General features: G+C 49.8%; 1 protein-coding gene across 1 annotated transcript; it reads left to right on the top strand.

The window, feature by feature from the left end:
• Positions 1–5078: 5078 nt before the first annotated feature.
• On the top strand, positions 5079–27638 carry LOC144733745 (chitinase-3-like protein 1). Its single transcript, XM_078615766.1, has 10 exons — positions 5079–5115; positions 9792–9990; positions 11950–12006; positions 12428–12593; positions 15836–15960; positions 18394–18505; positions 19814–19996; positions 21496–21618; positions 26068–26269; positions 27451–27638. Exons 1-10 carry the CDS (start codon positions 5079–5081, stop codon positions 27636–27638), a joined length of 1392 nt encoding a protein of 463 aa, XP_078471892.1.

Here is a 27638-nt window from a genome sequence, read left to right as displayed (position 1 = left end):
CTACACTATACACTACCCTCAACACTATACACTACACTATACACTGCTATAGACTACAATATACACTACACTCTACACTACACTATACACTACACTATAAACTACACTATACACTACACTATACACTACACTATACACTACTATATACACTACACTATACACTACACTATACACTACTATACACTACACTATACACTACACACTACACTATACACTACACTATACACTACACTATACACTACACTCTACACTATACAATACACTACACAATACACTGCTATACACTACACTATACACTACACTATACACTGCACTATACACTACTCTCTACACTACACTCACTCATGCACTCACCCATTATCTCACTCACTCAACCATCTACTCACTCACTCACCCATCCAATCACTCACCCACTCGCCCATCCACTCAACCATGCTCTCGCTCACTCGCACACTTGCACGCTCACCCACTCACCCACTCACCCACTCACCCACTCAGTCACCCATCCACTCACTCACCCAGCCACTCACCAACTCGCCCATCTACTCACCCACTCACTCACCCATTCAATACTCACCCACTCGCCCATCCACTCAGCCATTCTCTCGCCCAATCTGTCACTTGCACACCTATTCTCTCACTCACCAAATCACTCACCTACTCGCCCATCCACTCAGCCATTCTCTTGCTCAACCCATTCACTCACTCACACATCCACTCACCCAAACACCCATCCACTCACCCACTCACTCACTCATCCAATCGCTCACCCACTCGCCCATGTACTCAGCCATTCACTCCCTCAACCTCTCACTCGCACACTCACCCACTTACTCACCCATTTACTCACCAATCCACTCACCCAATCACCCATCCACTCACCCTTCTACTAACTCACTGACCCATCCAATCACTCACCTACTCGCCTATCCACTCAGCAATTCCCTCGCTCACGCGCACATTCACCATTCATTCACCCATCCACTCACTCGTCCATCCACTCACCCATCGACTCACCCAATCTGTCACTTGCACACCTATTCTCTCACTCACCTAATCACTCACCTACTCACCCATCAACGCACCCACCCATCCACTCACCACTCGCCCATCCAATCACTCACCCACTCGCCCATCCAATCATTCGCCCAATCACTCACCTATCCATTCACCCACTCACTCACCCATCCACTCACCCACTCGCCCATCTAATCGCTCACCCAATCGCCCATCCACTCAGCCATTCTCTCACTCACCCACACCCTCACTCACACACTCACACACTCTCTCACTCACCCATCTCAGTCATCCATCTCTCTCTCTCTCTTGTTCGTCCATCACCCACACACTCACTCACCCAGTCACTCACACTCACCCACTCTCTCACCCACTCACCCGTTCTCTTATTCACTCGCTCGCACAAAGATCCCCCAGATACTCTTTAACAAACTACTACACGGTCTTCTTTGGTTATTTCGATAAGGTCACGTAGAAAGAAAATAATAAAATAAAAAGAATAATAAAAACAAAAACTCACGACGTTTCGATTGCAACACAAGCGGTCGTCATCAGGCGGAGTCAAAATTTAGACCACCATACGATTTCAAAAATAATGTTGTACCAGGTGTGACTCCGCTGAGCTGCGTAGGACTTTATCCAGAAGCCACCTGGCCACAAATGACGCCTCGACGAAGCGTGGCCGAATCCTCATCCCCTTCATCACCGTCGCGTGGGAATGAATAGCGGCAAGTTGAACAGCGTAGCAGGCTTTCGCTGCCAATATCATCCATAAGGGGCCGTCCATAAATGACGTCACGCACCTAGGGGGGGGGGCGGGGTCAGACATTTGTGACAATGTGTGACGAGGGGGGGAGGGGGGTTTGAGAAATGTGACGTCACGTAAAAATGCGCAACTTTAAATAAATATCGACAACACGTTCTACTTAATTAAATATACTTTTTAATAAATGTTTTCTTCTACAACATCAGTGTGGTTAGGGACCGTCCAGAAATGCCGTCACGCACCTAGGGGGGGGGGCGGGGTCAGACATTTGTGACAATGTGTGACGAGGGGGGGAGGGGGGTTAGAGAAATGTGACGTCACATCAAAATGTGCAACTTTAAATAAATATAGACGACACGTTCTACTTAATTAAATGTACTTTTTAATAAATGTTTTCTCCAACAACATCAGAGTGCAGCGCCACATTAAATACGCACTACAATGACAATAGTTTAAAGCGATTTGAAGCATTAAATTTCGATTTAAAGCTTTCGTGACTGCAGGGATTCATCTTCTTGGTTCTTTCGGTAAAGTCACGTAGAAGGGAAATAATAAAATAATAAAAAATCATTCTATTATATTTTATTATGTTTTATTTTTATTATTTTATTATTTCCCTTCTACGTGACTTTGCCGAAAGAACCAAGAAGATGATTTGAAGCATGTTTTATTTTCAAAATGGAAATATGGTTTGGGGTGGGGGGGGCAGAGCTTTGTGACGTCATATTTGAGGGGGGGTCTGACTTTTTGTGACGCCGTGTGACGAGGGGGAGGGGGTCAAAAATCGTCCAAAATCGCGTGACGTCATTTATGGACGGCCCCTAATATAGGGGGGGGGAGAGTGGGTTTGGGTTGGATCGCTTAAACAGCGGCAGACACATAACTAGAAATGTGCGACGTTCATTCTGACAGTGACGTGCGGTGAGGTCAATGGCTGAGGGGCAGAGGTCGCAACCGGGAACCCGATACCCGTACCCTACCCGATACCCAATTACCCGTACCCGGCCGGGTACGGGTACCCGTTTGCGACCCTGGTGCAGCCGGGTACGGGTACGGGTAGGCCGTGAGTCACTGGTGAGTAACTGTTTGTCACTCATTTCCCAACGTCTTGTCTCTTCTCACAATTCAAGTTCCTAGAATCAACCCACCCGCGCCTGCAACATGGCTTCATCCCAGAGGTCGCAATCGGGTACCCGATACCCGTACCCTACCTGATACCCGGCTACCCGTACCCGGCCAGTAAGTGAGTGAGTGAGTGGGTGAGTGAGTGGGTGGGTGAGTGGGTGCGTGGGTGGGTGAGTCGGTGAGTGCGTGGGTGGGTGGGTGAGTGAGTGGGTGAGTGAGTGGGTGGGTGAGTGGGTGCGTGGGTGAGTCGGTGAGTGAGTGAGTGGGTGAGTGAGTGGGTGGGTGAGTGGGTGCGTGGGTGAGTCGGTGAGTGCGTGGGTGGGTGAGTGAGTGGGTGAGTGGGTGGGTGAGTGGGTGAGTGGGTGGGTGGGTGAGTGAGTGAGTGAGTAGGTGAGTGTGTGGGTGGGTGCGTGGGTGGGTGAGTGAGTGAGTGGGTGGGTGAGTGAGTGAGTGGGAGAGTTTGCGACCCTGGTGCGGCCGGGTACGGGTAGGCCGTGAGTCACTGGTGAGTCACCGTTTGTCGCTCATTTCCCAACGTCTTGTCTCTTCTCACAATTCAAGTTCCTAGAATCAACCCACCCGCGCCTGCAACGTGGCTTCATCCCAGAGGTCGCAATCAGGTACCCGATACCCGTACACGGCCGGGTACGGCCGGGTACGGGTACCCGTTTGCGACCCTGGTGCGCCGGGTACGGGTACAGGTAAGGAATCAAAACCCGTTTGCGACCTCTGCTGGGGAGGCATTGGCTAGTCGTGTCAGAGCCAGATTCACACACTGAGGGGGGCGTGTCCTCACTGAGGGGGCGTGTCCTCACTGAGGGGGCGTGTCCTCACTGAGGGGGGCGTGTTAGACACGTTTCACCTGATGGCGATTGCTTGTGTTGCGATCGTAACGTGGTAATTTATTGATATTTTTTATACCCACGTGACTTTACCGAAAGAACCAAAGAGTATGGATTCCTGCTGTCACGAAAGCTTCAAATCAAGATTTGACGTCTCCCTCGGTGAGGCAGATGTGATAGCTGCCTCCCCTGGTGCGTTTTCATTGCAGTTTCATGACGAGACCAGCGAGCCTAAATATCTTTATACACATACTACGTGGAATAAGTTACCTGGAGTGTGGAAGGCGAGGACATGAAATGAAGGGGTCTACAAACATTACATTGGTGACGCACAGAGAGATAGTAACAGGCACGCGCTTATTGCCCGCGCTCCATCCAGTTACTGAGGGGTTGCGCAATCAGAGGGGAGGCTGAGCTCGCCGCTGCCTCACCTCTCGTCTCTTCCTGTATTTGCAGCGGAGCTCCGCAAATTTGGCGATTTTTACTTAAAAAATGATTGGAATAGTACTGAAATGACATTTATAACACAGATCAGTGGAAAAAATCTTGTTATTTATTTTGTTTGATTGTTTTTTTTCCGTAACAGCTATTTTCATTGGAGAATGACAGGTGTAGAGAAGTAAAATGGGGACTTGACGTCAAGGTGTGCCGTTCAGTGCGATGACGTCACGTCTCCTAGGGTACTTAAGGGATACCCCGTGACGTAAGCGGGGTCACTGTGGGAACGGGTAGAGTAAGAAGGGTGAAGAGGGAACCAGTGGGTAGAGAGAGGGATCGAATAGGGAGGGAGTCTGGGGAGAAGCCGGTGGTAGTAGCCGTAGAGGTGCTTCTCTCTCCGCTCGGTGGAGTCGACAGAGTCCACGATCCGACACGAGAGACCGAGAGAGAGACCGGAGCTAGCCGGCAGGGACCCGGACTCAGAGTAGGACCACCCCTAGCCCCTGGGAGTCGTGTACCCTGCTGTGTAATATTGATGAGCTCTAATAAACCCTGGCGAAAGCCCTTAACTTACCTCCGTCTCCGAGTACGTCCGTCGGAACTTCTCTACACAGGTGAGGCTCTGCCTCCCCTGCCTCCCCTGACCGCACGTCCCTGCATTCTAAATGTCCAGTCGCTTGGTGGGGCGGTGTCGAGAAAGACGCCGAGAAAAATGCACGTGGCCGTGGCTGCTATTCGCCTGCCCCTGAACCTCCCCGCCCCCCCCCCCCCGCTAAACGCCCTTCGAACAACGTTTCGCGCTCTGTGCCACCTGCAGGGCCACCGTGCACAGAGGGAGTCACCCGGGCACCGAAGATACCTCGCCACCCCCACAGGGTTCCGAGGGAACCATGAGGGCACCCGTGAGGCGGGCGCCTCTGACCTCCTGTGAGTCCGGCAGCGCGGTTGTTGTGGTGGTGTCTGTGTGTGTCTGTGTGTGTGTGTGTCTGTGTGTGTGTGTCTGTGTGTGTGTCTGTGTGTGTGTCTGTGTGTGTCTGTGTGTGTGTCTGTCTGTATGTGTGTTTGTGTGTGTGTGTCTGTGTGTGTGTCTGTGTGTGTGTCTGTGTGTCTGTGTGTGTCTGTGTGTGTGTCTGTGTGTGTGTCTGTCTGTATGTGTGTCTGTGTGTGTGTCTGCGTGTGTGTGTCTGTGTGTGTGTGTCTGTGTGTGTATGGCTGTGTCTGTGTGTCTGTGTGTGTGTCTGTGTGTGTGTCTGTGTGTGTGTGTCTGTGTGTGTGACTGTGTGTGTCTGTGTGTGTCTGTGTGTGTGTCTGTATGTGTGTGTGTCTGTGTGTCTGTGTGTGTGTGTCTGTGTGTGTGTCTGTGTGTGTGTCTGTCTGTATGTGTGTCTGTGTGTGTGTCTGCGTGTGTGTGTCTGTGTGTGTGTCTGTGTGTGTATGGCTGTGTCTGTGTGTCGGTGTGTGTGTCTGTGTGTGTGTCTGTGTGTGTCTATGTGTGTGACTGTGTGTGTGTCTGTGTGTGTGTGTCTGTGTGTGTGTGTGTCTGTGTGTGTGTGTGTCTGTGTGTGGGGGGCGGTAGTGTAGCGGTTAACGCGCTGCGCTATGAACCCGGCGACCCGAGTTCGATTCCCGCTCGCGGCCAACACCAAGTGGCGATTATCTGAACCGGTCTTGGGCCTCATCTAGGTCGACTCAGCCTCAAATGAGTACCTGGTGTAGCGGTGTGTAAACATCGTCACTGGGGAGACAAAGGCGGTCGGGCGTGGTGCTGGCCACCAACCCCCTCGTGTGCCGTTCCGGCCTTCATAGGTGCTCACTAACAGCACTTGCCCCTACACTCTGTTAAGGCTATATGGGGGATCTTAGTCTGTGTGTGCTCAAGTTTACGTATTCTCCTGATGACGATCGCTTGTGCTATGATCGAAACGTCGTAGTTTTTATTTTATTCACTTTTATTTTTTTAGATCTACGTGACTTTACCGAAAGAACCAAAGGATGTGAATTCCTGCAGTCACGAAAGTTTTCCGTCAAAATTTACGTATTCTGTTTGGTGTTTGAGCATCTTAACACAACTGCTGTTTCTTTTTTCGATGTAAAGCTGTTCTTGTTAATTGACAGAAAGGGTTAACGTCTATTCTGATTTCATTTTCATTCTTTCATGCTGGCAAAAATGTGTCCCATTTAGTAGCTGCTCACCCCGAACTATAAATGCCCTGGCGGTGCATTGCCCTTGTACTTGTTCGCCTTTTGGCGTCGTTCTCTGGTCTGACACTGCTAGTGGGACTAGGCCCTAAGCAAGGCTGCTGTCTCTGGTGTAGGCCAATCAGTTTCATAGACAACGCAAAGTAACGTTATTATCAGAGCCGCGTTTGCGTTTGCATGTTCCTTGAAAAAACTTTCATCTTGATTTGGAGCTTTCGTGACTGCAGGAAATACTCTTTGGGTCGTTCGGTAAAGTCACGTAGAAGGGAAGTAATAAAATAATAAAAATAAAACATAATAAAAATATATTATTTTATTATGTTTCGTAGAAGGGAAGTAATATAAAATAATAAAAATAAAACATAATAAAAATATATTATTTTATTATGTTTCGTAGAAGGGAAGTAATAAAATAATAAAAATAAAACATAATAAAAATATATTATTTTATTATGTTTCGTAGAAGGGAAGTAATATAAAATAATAAAAATAAAACATAATAAATTTATATTATTTTATTATGTTTAATTTTTATTATTTTATTACTTCCCTTCTACGTGAATTTACCGAAAGAACCAAGAAGATGAATCCCTGCAGTCACGAAAGCTTTAAATCGAAAAAGAGAAAATAATAAATTAAATAATAGCATTCCACATTTCGATTACAACACAAGCAATCGAAACGTCGTATGCTATTATCGAATGTATTATTTTATCTTTCTACGTGACTTTACTGAAAGAAACTAAAGAATTAGCTTTCATCTATTTGCTGTTTGAACGTCTTAACATAACTGCTGATTTCGATTTAAAGCTTTCGTGACTGCAGGGAATCATGTTCTTGATTCTTTCGGTAAAGTCACCACGTAGAAAGGAAATAATAAAATAAAATTAATAATTAAAAGAAAACAATAAAATTATTGATAATAGTTTTTTTACCCTTCTATCTGGCAACAAAACTGACACCTTTTTTTTGTTGCCAGATAGAAGGGTAAAAAACCAATTATCATATTTTTACTGGCAAATGAGGTTCCATGGAATAAAATTATTATTTTATTATTTCCCTTCTACGTGACTTTACCGAAAGAACCAACAATATGAATCCCTGCAATCACGAAAGCTTTCAATCAAAATTTAAACGCCACGTAACATTATTATCAGAGCCACGTTTGTGTTTGCATGTTCACCGCAAGTACCACGTGTGTGTGGCTACTGTGGTAACTTGGTTATTCCTTGCGAAAGATTTCTGTTTGGCGGTTGAACATCTAAACGCTGCTCCTGCTGTTTTATTGCCGGAAAGGTTACAGCCAATCCTAATACATTGATGCCGCAGAGAAAAAGGTCCCATGATGCGGCTTTTAAAAGTTTGCGCGTTTATGAGAAGTATTTACTCGGGCGCCGTGCCAGCGGCGATCTGAGTTAGCGTGGCACTCCGCTCACTTTACGACCTCGCCTTTCAGATTTGGCCGCGCTTCTGGCGATCTGCACCCTTTCGCCAGCGCAAGCCTCAGGTATTGAGCACGCGTGCGCCCCGCTGCGTTTGTCCACCGAACCAACGCCGCGTATCCGCCGCCCCGTGCCGCATGAGCCTTCAATCGCCCGGCGCGGTGTTCGCGACTCTCGGTGGAGGCTTGGACGAATCCGGCCTTTTCTCCGAGCGAAGAAGAAGATGATTTAGATGCGCGCGCGCGTGCGTTGACCTTCTTTCGCGCCGCAACGCAGCCAACCATGCTGCCGTTCACTCGGAACGTAAACCCTTCGCGGCGGACGGACCCCAGCACCCGTGCGTGGCTTGAACGCGGCCGCTCCCGCGGCGCTCGCTCATTGGCCGAGCACCAACGCGGTTTGCTGTGACGTCAGTCGCTGTGGCGGCAGTAGCGGTACTTCCTCGACCGGGAAGTTGTCGCTTGCAACCACCCAAAGGGCCTCTCGAAATCACACAAAGGGCCCTTGATAAACGAGCGTTTCGGTTTAACGCGTAGTCGCCGTGGCGGCGGTAGCGGGACTTTCTCGACCGGGAAGTTGTCGCTTAAAACTACCCAAAGGGCCTCTCGAAATCACACAAAGGGCCTTTGATAAACGAGCGTTTCGGTTTAACGCGTAGTCGCCGTGGCGGCGGTAGCGGGACTTTCTCGACCGGGAAGTTGTCGCTTGAAACCACCCAAAGGGTGCCCTTGAAATCACACAAAGGGCCCTTCAACAACGAACGTTTCGTTTGACGCGTAGCAGCAGTGGCGGTAGTGGCGGTAGTGGCGGCTGTACGGTGATTTTTTTTTCTGCAATATTTTGCTACAAAGTGCTCGCCGCGAGTGAACTCTGCGGGATAGCTCACTGCTGACCCCGTCAAGGAGCGGTAAAACTATAATCGTCGTCATCGCAGCAGCTGGACGAGCCGCTTTTCCGCGGCCGTCTGGAACGCTCTTCGCTTCCGCTGTTTGGAAGCCGCTGGGAGTTACGATGCACTTTTAAATCGAGATCGAAAACTAATTTCTTTAGAATTGTATTTTGCGTGTGTTAGTTTGTTGTCCTTCCCTCCCCGCCCGCACCTCCGATTATCCGATCAGCGCGGTTGGCTCTGTGGGTTGCGAACGAAGTTCAATGTGCATACAAACTACTGTACACTCCATGACACTACTCTACACTATACTACATTATAAAATACACTACTATACACGACACTACGATACACTTCACTATACTACACTACTATACACTACACAGCTATACAGTAGTCTATACACTATACACTACATACTACACGAGTATACACTATACTACTATACACTACACTATACACTACACGAGTATAAACTACACTACTATACACTACACTATACACTACACTATACACTACACGAGTTTCCACTACACTACTATACACCACACTATACACCACACGAGTATACACTACACTACTATACACTATACTATATACGATACTATTGTTACACTACAATATGTAGTGTAGTGTATAGCAGTGTCGTGTTTCGTAGTGTAGTGTATATTAGTGTAGTGTATATTAGTGTATAGTAGTGTATATTGGTGTAGACTATAGTAGTGTAGTGTATAGCAGTGTAGTGTATAGTGTAGTGTAGTGCCTTCACTTACCGACCATTTCCCTGTTAACGACGCGCTGTTTTAGTTTGAGTAAAAATTAGTTCATGCATCAATTAGCCGTGATTCTCTTCATATTATGCATCCATAACGTTGTTAGTATCTTTACGTATTAATGTCCATTGTTTAAAATATTACAAAGTACGGTACAAGGGCGCTAACTTTCGATGCCTTTTAACGTGCGTTTCCTACGCTCGCTCAACGCCCAAATCACTTCAACAGGCCGGGATTTCGGGGGAAACGCCGGCCGATTTTGTCGACATAAATCGACCCCCCACCCCATCGCCCCCGCAGACTTCAAGAAGATCTGCTACTTCGCCAGCTGGGCGGAGGGACGCCTCGGCGCGGGCAGCTTCGGCGCGGGCAACGTGGACCCGTTCGCGTGCTCCCACGTCCTGTTCGCGTTCGGCGTGATGGACGATGCGTTCTCCGTCCAGCCGGCACAGGACAACGACCCCACCGCATACCGGCTGCTCACGGCACTCAGGGAGAGGTGAGCCGATGCCGAGTTTTTTTTTTTTGCCAATTTATGCTGGGGGGCCTGCACCCGCATCCGCCTGCGTACGTCCGTCCAGCCGACGAAACTTTTTTCATAATGTAGCAGTCACATGGTCCTTAAGACGTGACCGTCTGATCGTCCGTCTATCTAGCAAAACTCCCCCCCCCCCCCCCCAAACATAGCAGGTCACGTGGTTCTTTAGACGTGACCGTCTGATCGTCCGTCCATCTAGCAAAACTTTCCCCCCCCCAAACATAGCAGGTCACGTGGTTCTTTAGACGTGACCGTCTGATCGTCCGTCCATCTAGCAAAACTTTCCCCCCCCCCCCGAACATAGCAGGTCACGTGGTTCTTTAGACGTGACCGTCTGATCGTCCGTCCATCTAGCAAAACTTCCCCCCCCCCCCCCCAAACATAGCAGGTCACATGGTTCTTTAGACGTGACCGTCTGATCGTCCGTCCATCTAGCAAAACTTCCCCCCCCCCCCCCCTGAACATAGCAGGTCACGTGGTTCTTTAGACGTGACCATCTGATCATCCGTCTATCTAGCAAAACTCCCCCCCCCTCCCCGAATATAGCAGGTCACGTGGTTCTTTAGACGTGACCGTCCGACCGTCCATCAGCCGCCACGACATCCTTGGAGGTGCAGGATTCTCACCTCCAATTGGCAAGGTGGGCTACGCACGGCGCGGAAGAAAGTTCAACATGCATACGTACATACGCACATGCATCCGTTCCTCCGTCGAGCCAGCCAGCCAGCCAAACCATTTCCAAACGTAGTCGACCGACCCTCCATTCAGATGTCACCATCCGCCCTTACTTACCGTCCTCCGGATCGGCCAGCCGGTAAAACTTTTTACGAATGTCACACGACGGCACGATGTGACGCCCCCCCCCCCCCCCCACCACCGCACGTTCGTGCGACTGGCCACGTCTGGCGCTGGAGCGCGAGGTGACATCAGCGCGACGTACGAAACCGTTGGGTGCGGCTGACATCATCACGCCGTACGTGCGTAGGTACCTTGAACTCCTTTGGCGCCGTACGTAGCCGACCGTGCTCATCAGAAGTGCGGGGGAAAGGCAATGACCTAAGCACAAAAAGCAGTTCGGTAGAAACGAGTTTGTCAATCTAGATGATGATGATTTATGGATTGAGTAGCTCACGGAGGCTTCATAATATTGGAAGGAAAGAGCGTTCCAGACGGCCGCAGAAGCGCGTCCGAAAGCGCCGCGTGACGATGTTGTTCGACGGTCAGCCGAAAAGCCTCCGCGAGGACGACCCGGATTCCGTGTGATGACGACGATGATGACGATGGCGGTGACCTGCAGCTTCCCGACAAGATCAGCGAGGCATCCGCGGTTCATTCGCAAGGCGAGCACCCCTTTGCGTGTCCATAACGAGCGCGACCTCGCGATGGCACATGCTCGCTCGGCAACCCGCAAGCCAACGCAGCCCCGGCGGTCGTGGAGTCTCAGAGGTCGCAACCGGGTACCCGATACCCGTACCCTACCCGATACCCGGCTACCCGTTTGCGACCCTTGTGCGGCCGGGTGCGGGTACGGGTAGGCCGTGAGTCACTGGTGAGTAACCGTTTGTCACTCATTTCGGGTAGGGTACGGGTACGGCTAGGGAACGGGTACTCGTACCCGGCCAGGTACAGGTACAGGTACCCATTTGCGACCCTGGTGCGGCCGGGTACGGGTACGGGTAAGGAATTAAAACCTGTTTGCGACCTCTGGGGAGTCTCCACCAACCACCCCGGACCCGTGGCCACTCCCACGAGCTCGCAACCGAGCGCCGGCGAGCCGCACGACGTTCGAACCGCTCGTGCCGCACGTTACGGCGCGTGCGGTTCACGAGCGGCGCGATTGAATTGAAAACGCATCTCGTTGTTATGGGGGGGGCACCGTGGAATTGCAACCCAAACTGGTCGCTGTCTCGCGCTTCGCAGGAATCCGGAGCTTCAGGTGTTGCTGTCGGTTGGCGGCTATGTGTTCGGGGTGGAGAGGTAAGTCCAAGGAGGCCACCAGTACACCGCTCTCTCACTACGTCTCTATCTCAATACGTGTCTTGAACTACTTCGTGTACACACGTGTCTTGAACTACTTCACGTACGCACGTGTCTTTAACTTCTTCGTGTACGCACGTGTCTTGAACTTCTTCACGTACACACGTGTCTTGAACTACTTCACGTACGCACGTGTCTTGAACTTCTTCACGTATGCACGTGTCTTGAACTTCTTCACGTACGCACGTGTCTTGAACTACTTCACGTATGCACGTGTCTTGAACTACTTTATGTGCGCACATGTCTTGAACTTCTTCATGTACCCACCTGTCTTGAACTTATGCATCTCTGCGTCCCTGCACCCCTGCATCCCTGCGTCTCTGCGTCCCTGCGTCTCGCCGCACCATCGCCCCCGCCCCAGGTTCTCGGCGATGGCATCGAGAAGGGACCACAGGCAAGCGTTCATCGCGTCCGCCGTCGACTTCCTGCGCACGTACGGCTTCGACGGGCTCGACCTCGACTGGGAGTACCCGGCGCAGAGGGGCAGCCCCGCAGTGGACAAGCAGCGCTTCACGTCCCTGCTCAAGGTGTGCCCCCCATCCACCGCTGCGTTCCAGCAAGGGACGACCCGCACGCCGTTCACTCGGCTCTCCGCTCATTGGGCTTCCGAGCCGCATTGGCCGAGTGCGTGTTTTTTTGTAGATCGCCCGTGGTCGCGTGAACAACCGTCGAACGACTGTCCTCGCGTAAACAACCGTTGACTGACGGTTGTCGCGTGAACGACCGTGGAACAACCGTGGTCGCGAGAACAACCGTGGAACAATCGTGGTCGCGTGAACAACCGTCGAACGACCGTCATCGCGTGAACAACCGTTGAATGACGGTTGTGGCTTCAACACCTAATGGACACGGGCCTGTCGCAGTCCACATGAACCACATACACCGTAACTTGCGCTATGAGCAGTTTGAATATTGTAACGTCTGTCCTGTGGCCGGTGCATTCCGGTGGGCGCGTTTACGCGCGACGCAACCAAACTCGTGAAAGTGGCGAAGGCAGGGTGGGTTGGAGACTCCGTGGCCACTGAGATGCATTGGCTTCCGTTGGCCGAACGGATACTTCATTCTGAGGTCGCGCTCATTATGAACACGCAAAGTGCTCGCCATGAATCAGAGGTCGCAACCGGGTACCCGATACCCGTACCCTACCCGATACCCGGCTACCCGTACCCGAACGGGTACGGGTACCCGTTTGCGACCCTGGTGCGGCCGGGTACGGGTACGGGTAGGCCGTGAGTCACTGGTGAGTAACCGTTTGTCACTCATTTCCCAACGTCCTTGTCTCTTCTCACAATTCAAGTTCCTAGAATCAACCCACCCGCGCCTGCAACATGGCTTCATCCCAGAGGTCGCAATCGGGTACCCGATACCCGTACCGTACCCGGCCGGGTACGGGTAAGGTACGGGTACGGCCGGGTACGGGTACGGGTACCCGTTTGCGACCCTGGTGCGGCCGGGTACGGGTAAGGAATCAAAACCCGTTTGCGACCTCTGCCACGAATGAGCCGCGATGCCTCGCTGATGTTGTCAAGCAGCATAAACCATCATCACGCGAACTCGGGTCATCCTCTAAGAGTAGCTTTTACCCTTTCTGGCAATACGAGCGTTGTGTTAAGATGCTCAAACACCAAATAGAAACCTTTTGCAAGGAATCACGTCTGCATTAACCACACGTACTTGTGGTGAACATGCAACCAACAGACAATGCATCATGTATGACCAGAGCATGCTCTTTGTTTGCATGTGCACCGCAAGTACTTTGTGTGGCTAATGTAGTAACATGATTCATTGCAAAAGGTTTATATTTGGTGTTTGAACATCTCAACGCAGCTGCTGTTTTATTGCCAGAAAGGATAAAAGCCTATACTTTTTTTTATACTGTTGTAATGTGAGGACATATCCGGGTTGCTGTTGAATTACACCTCGTACGATGATTGGCTCTGCCGGTCCTGGCCCATAGCCAATGGGGAGAAGTCTAGGGGCGTGGCCCTGACGTAATGGGAAGGTGACATCTGTAAGTAGAGGATTGGTTCTGCTGGCTTTAGCCACAGCCAATGGGGGGACGAGTCAGGGGCGTGATCCTGGGAGCGTACCATGGAGTCTAAAAGACTCCATAGAGGCTAACCAGGATTGGTGGAAAGGTATCACGTGAACCGGGTATTAAAAGGGGTGGAGACGAACAACACGTGGACAGATCTGGAACGAACGGAGGGTGAGGCCACGCTGGAGCGGGGTCTAGGCTGCCACGTGGCCGCGCATGTCTCTCTCCCTCTCACGCTGTCTGTCAGCAGTGTGAAGGAGTAAGATGGGAGTGTTGTGAACGAAAGACAAATAAAGACCGGATTCCAGAAGTCGCTTCCATGACCTTTATTACACTGTAATACTGCCAAAAAGGTCCCATTTAGCAGCTGCTCACCCCGAGCTAGAAATGCTCCGATGGTGCATTGTCCTTGTACTGTTCGCCTTTTGACACTGGCAGTGAGGCCCTAAAGACGGCTGCTGTCTCTGGTGTAGACCAATCAGTTTCAGAGACAATGCTTGTAACATTATTATCAGAGCGTGTTTGTTTGCATGCTCACCACACGACCTGCGTGCATGTGGTTGGTGAAGCAACTTGATTTCTTACAAAAGGTTTATGTTTGGTGTTTGAACATTTTTACCAGAAATGGTAGAAAAAATATTTTGATACTGGCAAGAAAGGTCCCATGATCGGGTCATCCTCATTTCTTTAGAACTGCTTCTTGTGTTCAGTTTTGTTGTCTTCCCTCGCAGCTTCAATTAGCACGGTTGGCTACGTACCGTGCGAATGAGTTTGTCAGTCTGGACGACGATGATTTAAAAGTGCATAGCAGCTCTCAGTGGCTTCCGAATATCGGAAGGACGAGCATTCCAGATGGCCGCAGAAGCACTCGTCCGAAAGTGCATGCGATGCGGTGAAGGCCAGCCAACCCGCCTACTCGCCCACTCACCCCACCCATATATGTTGAACATCTTTGGCGCCATATGTAGCAAACCGTGCTAATCGGAGGTGGCGGGAGGAAGGAGGGCAAACTCAACGCAACGACGACGACAAGCGTCCGAAAGTGCCGCACAATGCGGTGACCGCCATCTTTATTGAACGATGATCCAAAATTTCGATTTAAAGCTTTCGTGACTGCAGGGATTCATCTTCTTGGTTCTTTCGGTAAAGTCACGTAGAAGGGAAGTAATAAAATAATAAAAATAAAACATAATTTTTTTTAATTTTATTATAAAAATAAAACATAATTTTTTATTATTTTATTACTTCCCTTCTACGTGACTTTACCGAAAGATTCATCTTCTTGGTTCTTTCGGTAAAGTCACGTAGAAGGGAAGTAAAAAAATAATAAAAATAAAACATAATTTTTCATTATTTTATTACATCCCTTCTACGCGACTTTACCGAAAGATTCATCTTCTTGGTTCTTTCGGTAAAGTCACGTAGAAGGGAAATACTAAACTAAAATAAACATATTTTTTTATAATAAAATAAAAAAACTTTTTTTATTATTTTATTACTTCCCTTCTACGTGACTTTACCCAAAGAACCAAGAAGATGATCCAAAAACCGCTGCTGCTGCGAGGGTGATTACCAAAATGGGCGTGATGATGATTGTTCACGTGACGATAGTCGTTCGTGCGGCGACGGTCGTTTGCGTGGCGATGGTCGTTTGCGTGGTGGTGACGACGGTTCACTCTCCTTGTGTACGAGGCTCACCCCGAAAGGCCGTTTGTCCATCCCCTGCCGCAGGAGCTGCGATCTGCCTTCGACGAGGAGGCGCTGGCCCAGGGTAGGCCGCGGCTGCTCCTTGCCGTGGCCGTGTCGCCCATCGCGCGCATAGTCGACGGCAGCTACGAGGTGGAGAAGATTCACCAGTAAGGCGCCTCCATTGGAGGGCAGGAGGGGTGGGGCAGGCGGGGGGAGGGGGTCCAACGCCAAGTGTGGCGACAACAGGAAACTCTTTTTTTTAAATCCTTTATATTAAGTTCACTTGCTTGCGCGCTTACGACCGTACAAATCTTTCGGTCGTTTTTTAACCCACTTCCCGTGATCCAATCGAGCTGACATTTTGCACACATACTCGTTGTGCGTGACAATTTCCAAAATTTTCCACTTTTTAGGAAAAAAAAAATTTCACATTTAATTTAAAATACCAATGTGATAAAAATGAAACTCTTACTCAAAAAAACAGAAATGAATAATAAAATAAAACCGATGCCACGCATATAAAGGATTTATAGTGAAAAACTTTGTTTTTACGGGTTAATTTTTCCCTTTTAGCTTTTTCCGAGAGTATGCCCTCTCGTTTTGATACATTTTACGATACAAGTGTCTTGATTTTATCGGCAGGGCTGCCTTCATTGAATCTATGTACTGTAAAGTAATGCGATGCCCTCTTTAGTGGGGGCGAATTCTTGCAAAACTATTTAATTTAATGAATTACTCTTTGGTTCTTTCGGTAAAGTCACGTAGAAAGACAATAAATGAAATAAGAGAATACTATTGTTTCATTTATTTTCTTTCTACTTGACTTTACCGAAATAACCAAAGAGTAATTCCTGCAGTCACGAAAGCTTCAAATCAAGTTTAATGAATTGATTAAATAGATTAGCCTCTTTCAGCCTACCAAGGTTATAATGTTAAATACACAATACGAAGGGATGCAGCAGTGGCGAGGAGATGTTAACTCCCTCACCTGGTATACATGAGGCCGTGGGTTCGATACTGACCCTGACACCTGCTGTATATTTTAAGTTTGCACCTTTCTCATCATCACCACGGTGGCTAGGAGATGTTAACTACCTCTCTCGGTATACAGGAGGCTGTGGGTTCGATCAAAATTGTTAAAACTTGATTTGAAGCTTTCGTGACTGCAGGAATTACTCTTTGGTTATTTCGGTAAAGTCACGTAGAAAGAAAATGAATTAAATAATAGCATACGACGTTTCGATTGCAACACAAGCAACCGTCATCAGGTAGAAAACTAACCTAGTGAGCGTATAAACACAATGCAATACAACAGAGAAAGTCGGCTAAGACAACAGTCAACACAAAGATTGCTAAATTTGAGAGAGAGACAGACAGTTTACTAGATTTGTTTTCTACCCGATGACGGTTGCTTGTGTTGCAATCGAAACGTCGTATTCTATTATTTAATTTAATTTCTTTCTACGTGACTTTACCGAAAGAACCAAAGAGTAAAAAAATGGTTGTCTGTTTGTGTTTCTCCCTTGTGATGCGACTTTGTAGGACGAACGTTGACATGTATTAGAGGCACGGGGTGACCAATGAGGCCGGAATTGGTCTGTAATAAGATAGGCACTGATAAGGGGTTGACCTGTATATTTCACCAAACACAAATGCAATATGCATTAGAAAAACAATAAATGGTCAAATCACTTAATAAAGCACGCTAAAATTATGTTATTTATCTTTAATACCGAGGGTTGAAGTCCATGGTGATGACGGTGATGAGGTGGTTGTTCAGAGGGCTTTGCCTATCCACTACCTCCACCTGGTGATGGGAAGACGGCGGTGGCAGAGCCGGGGGAGATGAGACGATAAACTAGTGGGGATCCGTGAAGACTAATGGACATCTATGGAAACGACTGGACATCTGTGTAAACTAGTGGGCATCTGTGAATACTGCTGGCCATCTGTGAAGACTACTGGCCATCTGTGAACACTACTGGTCATCTGCGAAGAATAATGGCCATTTGTGAAAACTACTGGGCATCTGTGAAGACTATTGGCTGTAATCTGTGAAAACTACTGGACATCTGTGAAAACTACTGTCTGTCATCTGTGAAAACTACTGGCCATCTGTGAAAACTACTAGCTGTAATCTGTAAAAACTACTGGCCATCTGTGAAAACTACTGGCTGTCATCTGTGAAAACTACTGGACATATGTTCAAACGACTAGGCATCTGTGAACACTACTGGCCATCTGTGAACACTACTGGGCATCTGTGAAGACTACTGGCCATCTGTGGAAACTACTGGACATCATCTCTGAACACTACTGGACACCTGTGAAGACTACGGGTCATCTGTGAAGACTAATGGGCATCTGTGAACAAGAGTTTCGTGGCCCATTGGATCCCTCCAGTCTAAATAAATATTCTGATTTGAAATCGCAAGTGCCACTCACCATGATAAACCGCGGATACACAAAAATTGATACGCCGAAGGGTATGCGAATAACGCGGATGCGAAACACGTGGTTGGCGAGGGGACGATGATGCTGATGACGGCGATGATCGTAAGAAAAACTGGGTCCTTGAGCGCCGTTGTCATTCCCCGTAGGTACCTGGATTTCATCAACGTCATGTGCTACGACATGCAGAACTGGAACGGACAAACCAGTCACCACAGCCCCCTCTTCTCCTCCTCCCTCTACCCGGAGCAGACCACGACGGTGAGATCGAGTGGCGCTGGCGCGGTCGGTCTCCGAGTTAAACGGGGGGGCTGCTGCCCTGTGAGAGAGCCGGGTGGGCGAGTAGATGGGTGGGTGAGTGGCTGTAACGGTTCCACCTGAAGACGGAAGCTTGTGTTGCCTCCGAAACGTCGTGATTTAATTTAGTTGTTTTCATTTATTTTATTTTTTACCTACGTGACTTTACCGAAAAAAACAAAGAGTAGGGTGAGTGAGTAGTTGAGTGGTCAGGTGGGAGAGTTAGTAAGTGGGTGGGTGGCTGGGTGGGTGGGTGGGTGAGCAAGTCAGTGGGAGGGTGGGAGGGTGAGCAGGTGGTGGGGTGAGTAGGTGGGTGGGTGAGTGGGTGGTCGGGTAAGCGAATCAGTGGTTGGGTGACTCAGTGGGTGGGTGAGCGAGTCAGTGGGTGGGTGAGCGAGTGGGTGGTTGCGTTGGAGGCAGTGGTGTAGCGTGGTTAGCGTAGGCTCTGGTGGAAATGTATTTATTTGGGAGTGGGGGAGGCGGGATGAGGTGGCTGCCCCGCCCTTATACAATTGTCAAATTCCTCTCCTTTCAGGGTTCGGAGTTGATTTTGGAACACGCGCTTATATCACTTCGATTATTTGACTCCTATATATGATAAGCCAACTTTTGTTGCGCTATCATTTGTGATGGCCAAGTCGCTTCTGAAAAAAAAATAAGCTCATAGCTCAGTGGGCTTTACCTGGTAAGAAAAAAATACATAGTTAATAGTTTCAACGTAAAGCTTTCGTGACTGCAGGAATTAATATTCTTTGGGTCTTTCGGTAAAGATATCTTTGGTTATTTTATTTGAACCTATCTAAGTGACTTCACCGAAAGACCCAAAGAATATATTCATAGTTGTATTTGTGTTTAAGTTTTGCTCAGTGACTTATTTACCTTTTGCTATACTTCGCACTGCTGTTGTGTTTGTGTGTGTGCTGTTTGTTGTTGTCACGTCCTGGGGGATTCCCCCCTTACTTGACATCTGTGATTTTAAAGAATAGCTTTGTATCTCGATTTAAAGCTTTCGTGACTGCAGGGATTCATCTTCTTGGTTCTTTCGGTAAAGTCACGTAGAAGGAAAATAATAAAATAATAAAAATAATTGTATTATGTTTTTTTTCCATTCTACGTGACTTCACCGAAAGAACCAAGAAGATGGGTTTTGTATCTCTTTAGCTTCCTCCTCCAGCATGAATGCAACATTCCGATTCGGACGATTTGATTTCAATAACTCGTGCCATCCTTTGGCACACTCGTCCCACCAACCCCCCCCCCCCTCCCCAACAGGAGTCAGCCGTGAAGCTGTGGCTGGACAGGGGGGTGCCCCCCTCCAAGCTCGTGGTGGGGGTGCCGGCCTACGGCACGACGTTCACTCTGAGCGGTGCCGGAACGGCACTCGGAGCGCCGATCTCCGGACCCGGCGAGGCGGGCGCGTTCACGGGCACGGCGGGGACGCTCGCCTACTACGAGGTGGCCCTGCGCGCAGTGTTGAGTCTATGAGGCAGTGTTGAGTCGATGGGGCAGTGTTGGGTCTTTGGTGCAGTGTTGAGTCTATGGGGCAGTGTTGAGTCTATGGTGCAGTGTTGAGTCTATGGGGCAGTGTTGAGTCGATGGGGCAGTGTTGAGTCGATGGGGCAGTGTTGAGTCTATGGGGCAGTGTTGAGTCTATGGTGCAGTGTTGAGTCTATGGTGCAGTGTTGAATCTATGGCACAGTGTTGAGTCTATGGTGCAGTGTTGAGTCGATGGGGCAGTGTTAAGTCGATGGGGCAGTGTTGAGTCTATGGGGCAGTGTTGAGTCTATGGTGCAGTGTTGAGTCTGTGGTGCAGTGTTGAATCTATGGCACAGTGTTGAGTCTATGGGCAGTGTTGAGTCTATGGTGCAGTGTTGAGTCTATGGGGCAGTGTTGAATCTATGGGGCAGTGTTGAGTCTATGGTGCAGTGTTGAGTCTATGGGGCAGTGTTGAGTCTGTGGTGTAGTGTTGAGTCTATGGTGCAGTGCTGAGTCTATGGTGCAGTGTTGAGTCTATGGTTGCAGTGTTGAGTCTATGGTGCAGTGTTGAGTCTATGGGGCAGTGTTGTGTCTGTGGGGCAGTGTTGAGTCTGTGGTGCAGTGTTGAGTCTATGGGGCAGTGTTGAGTCTGTGGTGCAGTGGTGAGTCTATGGTGCAGTGTTGAGTCTATGGTGCAGTGTTGATTCTATGGGTGGCAGTGTTGAGTCTATGGTGCAGTGTTGAGTCTATGGTGCAGTGTTGAGTCTATGGGGCAGTGTTGAGTCTGTGGTGCAGTGTTGAGTCTATGGGGCAGTGTTGAGTCTGTGGTGCAGTGGTGAGTCTATGGGGCAGTGTTGAGTCTGTGGTGTAGTGTTGAGTCTATGGTGCAGTGTTGAGTCTGTGGTGCAGTGTTGAGTCTATGGGGCAGTGTTGAGTCTGTGGTGTAGTGTTGAGTCGGCTACTAGCTTTACTACCCGGCTTCGCCCGGGACTTGGATTCTTGTCTTGGATTAATAAACGGCCTACGCGGAGAGTTCGGGGGGGGGAGGAGCGTGACGTCAGCAGGCACACTGCGTGACGCTGCCGCATGCGAGTGACATCACAGATATGACGTCACCGCTCACTTGCCGTGAAAAATATATCCATTATTGTGCCCCCCCCCACCCTCGCAAAATACAAAAGTCTATTTTTATACTGTTTTGCATTGTGTAGAGTCTGGAAGCTACCCACATGCCAAATTTAAAGTTTGTTGCATGTTGGAAAGTACGCTAAAGATTTCGAAGAGGAGGAGTGTAGGGCAACAAGGAAGGAAACGAGAGATGCGATACGAATTGGCTCGTATGCAAAGGACGGTGACCTACATCCGACAGCGAATAGTTCCCGCGTCGAAGACGACGACGACGACTAAAGATGCCGATCACGAAGAGTTAAGGCGCCATGACCCCGTCTCCTCCCCGGCTCTCGCGCGCCGCCCCCCAGGTGTGCCAGCGGCTGCGCCAGGACCAGTACAACGCGGAGTGGCTGGAGGAGCAGGCGGTGCCCTACGCCCACCTGGATGACCAGTGGCTGGGCTACGACGACACGCGCAGCTTCACCTACAAGGTGACGGAGCCGTCGCCCCGTGACCCGCGGTGTTTGTCCCACTGCCCGTGCCATCTCGCGAGGGCGTCGCGCCGGATAGGGGGACGTTAACCGCCTCGCTTCGGGGTGCAGGAGGAGGTCGTGGGTTCGATCCCAGCCCTAACGTTGTGGTGGCTAGGAGATGTTAACTACCTATACTTGATACAGCTATCGTGCTGTGACGGTTCCACCTGAAGACAGAAGCTTGTGTTGCCTCCAAAACGTCGTGATTTTTATTTCACTTGTATTAATTTGTATTAATTTTTTTATTTTTTTACCTACGTGACTTTACCGAAAAAACCTAAGAATATGAATCCTTGCAGTCACGAAAGCTTCAAATCTAGAATTATGTTAACTACCTCGCCAGGTGTGCAGGAGGTGGTGGAGGTTCAATCCCGACCATGACGCCCACAGTGGCTAGGAGATGTTACCTACGTCGCCTGGTATACAGGAGTTCATGCTAATCCCTCACATTAACATAGCCACTTCCATGCCCTCGTCTAGGAGGCCGCTCCCCTAGCTTAATTTACATGCTAATTGTTCACATTAACATCATGCTAATCACTCACATTAACATAGCCACTTCCATGCCTTCGTCGAGGAGGCCGCTCTCCTATCTTACAGTTACATGCTAATTTCTCACATTAACATCACTAGCCCCGGCCACTTCTTTATGACCCTTGAGCTACACCCATTTCAAACCTTTTAAAAGAGTCTTCCTCAGCAGCAGACCACGCTTTCCCACCTGATGATGGACGCTTGTGTTGCGCCCGAAACATCGTGATGTATTTTATTTTATACCTACGTGACTTTACCGAAAGAACCAGAGAGTAAGAAGTTCATGGGATCAATCCAAACCAATCCTGACACCAAGGTGGATAGGAGATGTTAACTACTTTGCCTGGTATACAGGAGGTAATGGGTTCGATCCCGACCCTGATGCCGTGGTGGCTAGGAGATATTAACTGCCTCGCCCGGTATGCAGGAGGTCGTAGATTCGATCCCAAACCTCACGCCTGCTGCTGTATATTTGGAATTTGAGTCTCTCTCTCTGTCCCCGTCGTCTGGTGGATTTTTCTCCGGGTCGTCCGGTTTATCTCTCCACATTTAGAATCAACGTCACGCGTTGAGAGTATTTGACTGCTGCTTTATATTTCCACGTCATGAGCCACTTCGTTGAGCTATCGTTTGTGGCCAGGTCGCTTCTGTAGTGGACAGAGACAATGACAGAGACAAAGACAAAGACAGACCGGGTCTCTGATGGGGGTGTCTAGACAATGACACAGACAGAGACAGACCGAGTTTCTGATGGGGGTGTCTAGACAATGACAGAGACAGAAACAGACCGAGTCTCTGATGGGAGTGTCTAGACAATGGCAGACAGAGACAGACCGAGTCTCTGATGGGAGTGTCTAGACAATGGCAGACAGAGACAGACCGAGTCTCTGATGGGAGTGTCTAGACAATGGCAGACAGAGACAGACCGAGTCTCTGATGGGGGTGTCTAGACAATGGCAGACAGAGACAGACCGAGTCTCTGATGAGGGTGTCTAGACAATGACAGACAGAGACAGACCGAGTCTCTGATGGGAGTGTCTAGACAATGACAGAGACAGAGACAGACGAGTCTCTGATGTGGGTGTCTAGACAATGACAGACAGAGACAGACCGAGTCTCTGATGGGGGTGTCTAGACAATGACAGAGACAGAGACAGACCGAGTCTCTGATGGGGGTGTCTAGACAATGACAGATACAAACCGAGTCTCTGATGGGGGTGTCTAGACAATGACAGACAGAGACAGACCGAGTCTCTGATGGGAGTGTCTAGACAATGGCAGACAGAGACAGACCGAGTCTCTGATGGGGGTGTCTAGACAATGACAGAGACAGAGACAGACCGAGTCTCTGATGGGAGTGTCTAGACAATGACAGACAGAGACAGACCGAGTCTCTGATGAGGGTGTCTAGACAATGGCAGACAGAGACAGACCGAGTCTCTGATGGGGGTGTCTAGACAATGACAGAGACAGACCGAGTCTCTGATGGGGGTGTCTAGACAATGACAGACAGAGACAGACCGAGTCTCTGATGGGAGTATCTAGACAATGACAGACAGAGACAGACCGAGTCTCTGATGGGGGTCTCTAGACAATGACAGACAGAGACAGAACGAGTCTCTGATGGGGGTGTCTAGACAATGACAGAGACAGAGACAGACCGAGTCTCTGATGGGGGTGTCTAGACAATGACAGAGACAGACCGAGTCTCTGATGGGGGTGTCTAGACAATGACAGGCAGAGACAGACCGAGTCTCTGATGGGGATGTCTAGACAATGACAGAGACAGACCGAGTCTCTGATGGGGGTGTCTAGACAATGACAGAGACAGAAACAGACCGAGTCTCTGATGGGGGTGTCTAGACAATGACAGAGACAGAAACAGACCGAGTCTCTGATGGGGGTTTCTAGACAATGACAGACAGAGACAGAACGAGTCTCTGATGGGGGTCTCTAGACAATGACAGACAGAGACAGAACGAGTCTCTGATGGGGGTGTCTAGACAATGACAGAGACAGACCGAGTCTCTGATGGGGGTGTCTAGACAATGACAGACAGAGACAGACCGAGTCTCTGATGGGGATGTCTAGACAATGACAGAGACAGACCGAGTCTCTGATGGGGGTGTCTAGACAATGACAGAGACAGAAACAGACCGAGTCTCTGATGGGGGTGTCTAGACAATGACAGAGACAGAAACAGACCGAGTCTCTGATGGGGGTTTCTAGACAATGACAGACAGAGACAGAACGAGTCTCTGATGGGGGTCTCTAGACAATGACAGACAGAGACAGAACGAGTCTCTGATGGGGGTGTCTAGACAATGACAGAGACAGACCGAGTCTCTGATGGGGGTGTCTAGACAATGACAGACAGAGACAGACCGAGTCTCTGATGGGGATGTCTAGACAATGACAGAGACAGACCGAGTCTCTGATGAGGGTGTCTAGACAATGACAGACAGAGACAGACCGAGTCTCTGATGGGGGTGTCTAGACAATGACAGAGACAGACCGAGTCTCTGATGGGGGTGTCTAGACAATGACAGACAGAGACAGACCGAGTCTCTGATGGGAGTATCTAGACAATGACAGACAGAGACAGACCGAGTCTCTGATGGGGGTGTCTAGACAATGACAGACAGAGACAGAACGAGTCTCTGATGGGGGTGTCTAGACAATGACAGAGACAGACCGAGTCTCTGATGGGGGTGTCTAGACAATGACAGGCAGAGACAGACCGAGTCTCTGATGGGGATGTCTAGACAATGACAGAGACAGACCGAGTCTCTGATGAGGGTGTCTAGACAATGACAGACAGAGACAGACCGAGTCTCTGATGGGGGTGTCTAGACAATGACAGAGACAGACCGAGTCTCTGATGGGGGTGTCTAGACAATGACAGACAGAGACAGACCGAGTCTCTGATGGGAGTATCTAGACAATGACAGACAGAGACAGACCGAGTCTCTGATGGGGGTCTCTAGACAATGACAGACAGAGACAGAACGAGTCTCTGATGGGGGTGTCTAGACAATGACAGAGACAGAGACAGACCGAGTCTCTGATGGGGGTGTCTAGACAATGACAGAGACAGACCGAGTCTCTGATGGGGGTGTCTAGACAATGACAGGCAGAGACAGACCGAGTCTCTGATGGGGATGTCTAGACAATGACAGAGACAGACCGAGTCTCTGATGAGGGTGTCTAGACAATGACAGACAGAGACAGACCGAGTCTCTGATGGAGGTGTCTAGACAATGACAGACAGAGACAGACCGAGTCTCTGATGGGGGTCTCTAGACAATGACAGACAGAGACAGAACGAGTCTCTGATGGGGGTGTCTAGACAATGGCAGAGACAGAGACAGACAGAGTCTCTGATGGGGGTGTCTAGACAATGACAGAGACAGACCGAGTCTCTGATGGGGGTGTCTAGACAATGACAGGCAGAGACAGACCGAGTCTCTGATGGGGGTGTCTAGACAATGACAGAGACAGACCGAGTCTCTGATGAGGGTGTCTAGACAATGACAGACAGAGGCAGACCGAGTCTCTGATGGAGGTGTCTAGACAATGACAGACATAGACAGACCGAGTCTCTGATGGGGGTCTCTAGACAATGACAGAGACAGAGACAGACCGAGTCTCTGATGGGAGTCTCTAGACAATGACAGAGACAGAGACAGACCGAGTCTCCGATGGGGGTCTCTAGACAATGACAGAGACAGAGACAGACCGAGTCTCTGATGGGAGTCTCTAGACAATGACAGAGACAGAGACAGACCGAGTCTCTGATGGGGGTCTCTAGACAATGGCAGAAAGAGACAGACCATCAGACTCTGACGTCGGCCTTCCGTTGTGGCGTTGCAGCTGTGTTGGCTAAAGAGCAAGGGCCTCGCTGGCGCCGTTCTCTGGTCCCTGGATTTCGACGACTTCACTGGGACCTTGTGCCAGCAGGGGAGACACCCTCTCCTGAGCGCCATGAACAGAGTCCTCGACACCCACACAGGTAACCTCGACCGCGGCACAGGTAACCTCGACACCCGCACAGGTAACCTCGAAACCCAAACAGGTAACGTCTACAGATGGGCGAGTGAGTGAGTGAATGGTCGAGTGAATAAACGTGTGGGTGGGATGGTGAGTGATTAGTCGAGTGATTGAATGGGTTGGTGGGTGGTTGAGTGGTCGAGTGAATGAACGGGATGGGTGTGTAAGTGAATGAATGGTCGAGTGAATGGATGAGTGAGTGAACGGGTGGGTGAGTGAATGATCGAGTGAGTGAATGGGTTGGTGGGTGGATGAGTGGTCGAGTGAATGAACGGGATGGGTGTGTGGGTAAGTGAATGAATGTTCGAGTGAATGAACGGGTAGGTGGGTAAGTGAATGGGTTGGTGGGTGAGTGATTGGTCGAGTGAATGGATGAGTGAACGGGTGGGTGAGTGAAAGTTCGAGTGAGTGAATGGGTTGGTGGGTGGATGAGTGGTCGAGTGAATGAACGGGATGGGTGTGTGGGTAAGTGAATGAATGGTCGAGTGAATGAACGGGTGGGTGGGTGAGTGAATGGGTTGGTAGGTGAGTGATTAGTCAGATGGGTGGGTGAGTGAATGGTCGAGTCAATTAATGGGTGGGTTGGTGGATGAGTGAATGGTCGAGCGAGCGAACGGGTCGGTGTGTGAGTGAGTGAGTGAGTGAGTGAGTGAGTGAATGGTCGAGTGAATGGACGGGGGGGACGTGTGAGTGAATGGTCGAGCGAGTAAATGGGTTGATGGGTGATTGGTCGAGTCATTGGACGAGTGAGTGAACGGGTGGGTGAGTGAGTGAATGGTCGAGTGAATGGAGGAGTGAGTGAACGGGTGGGTGGGTGAGTGAATGTTTGTGCGAGTAAATGGGTTGGTGGGTGATTGGTCGAGTGAATGGATGAGTGAGTGAATGGGTTGGTGGGTGGGTGAGTGAATGTTTGAGCGAGTAAACGGGTTGGTGGGTGGGTGAGTGAATGGTCGAGTGAATGGACAGGCGAGCGAGTGAGTGAATGGTCGAGCGAGTAAATGGATTGGTCGGTGATTGGTCGAGTGAATGGACGAGTGAGTGAACGGGTTCGTGGGCGGGTGAGTGAATTGTCGAGCTAGTGAACCGGTGCGTGTTTGAGTGAGTGAATGTTCGAGTGAGTGAACGGGTGGGCGGCAGTAGTGGCGTTCAGTTTGTCATAGAGTTGTGGCTGCCGCTGCTACTGCCACTACTGCTTCTTCCACGCAGGGAGCTACGACGAGTGCCTGGCCTCCATGCTGAACCGCACAGAGGAGGTCTTAGAGCCACTGCCCACCGCGTCCTTCGACTCTCCGGGCCGCGCAGAGCGGATGCGTCATCACGCCTCGCTCCAGCTCGTCCTGATGCCGTCGCTTCTACTCCTCGCCCTCCTCCTGGTCGACGTTAATTGGCGCTAA

Source organism: Lampetra planeri, chromosome 48, assembly GCF_965212315.1.
Source record: "Lampetra planeri chromosome 48, kcLamPlan1.2.h2, whole genome shotgun sequence".
In the NCBI taxonomy this organism is placed as follows: Eukaryota; Metazoa; Chordata; class Hyperoartia; order Petromyzontiformes; family Petromyzontidae; genus Lampetra; species Lampetra planeri.
The sequence above is the reverse complement of the archived record's forward strand: the minus strand, read 5'-3'. Positions and strand labels throughout refer to the sequence as shown.

Bases quoted from the DNA above. Each gene is read 5' to 3' on its own strand.
- LOC144733745 (XM_078615766.1), top strand. From the start codon at position 5,079: ATGAGGGCACCCGTGAGGCGGGCGCCTCTGACCTCCT. The intron at 5,116-9,791 runs GTGAGTCCGGCA...TCGCCCCCGCAG, and splicing joins GCGGGCGCCTCTGACCTCCT to ACTTCAAGAAGATCTGCTAC. The intron at 19,997-21,495 runs GTGGCCCTGCGC...GCCGCCCCCCAG, and splicing joins GGACGCTCGCCTACTACGAG to GTGTGCCAGCGGCTGCGCCA.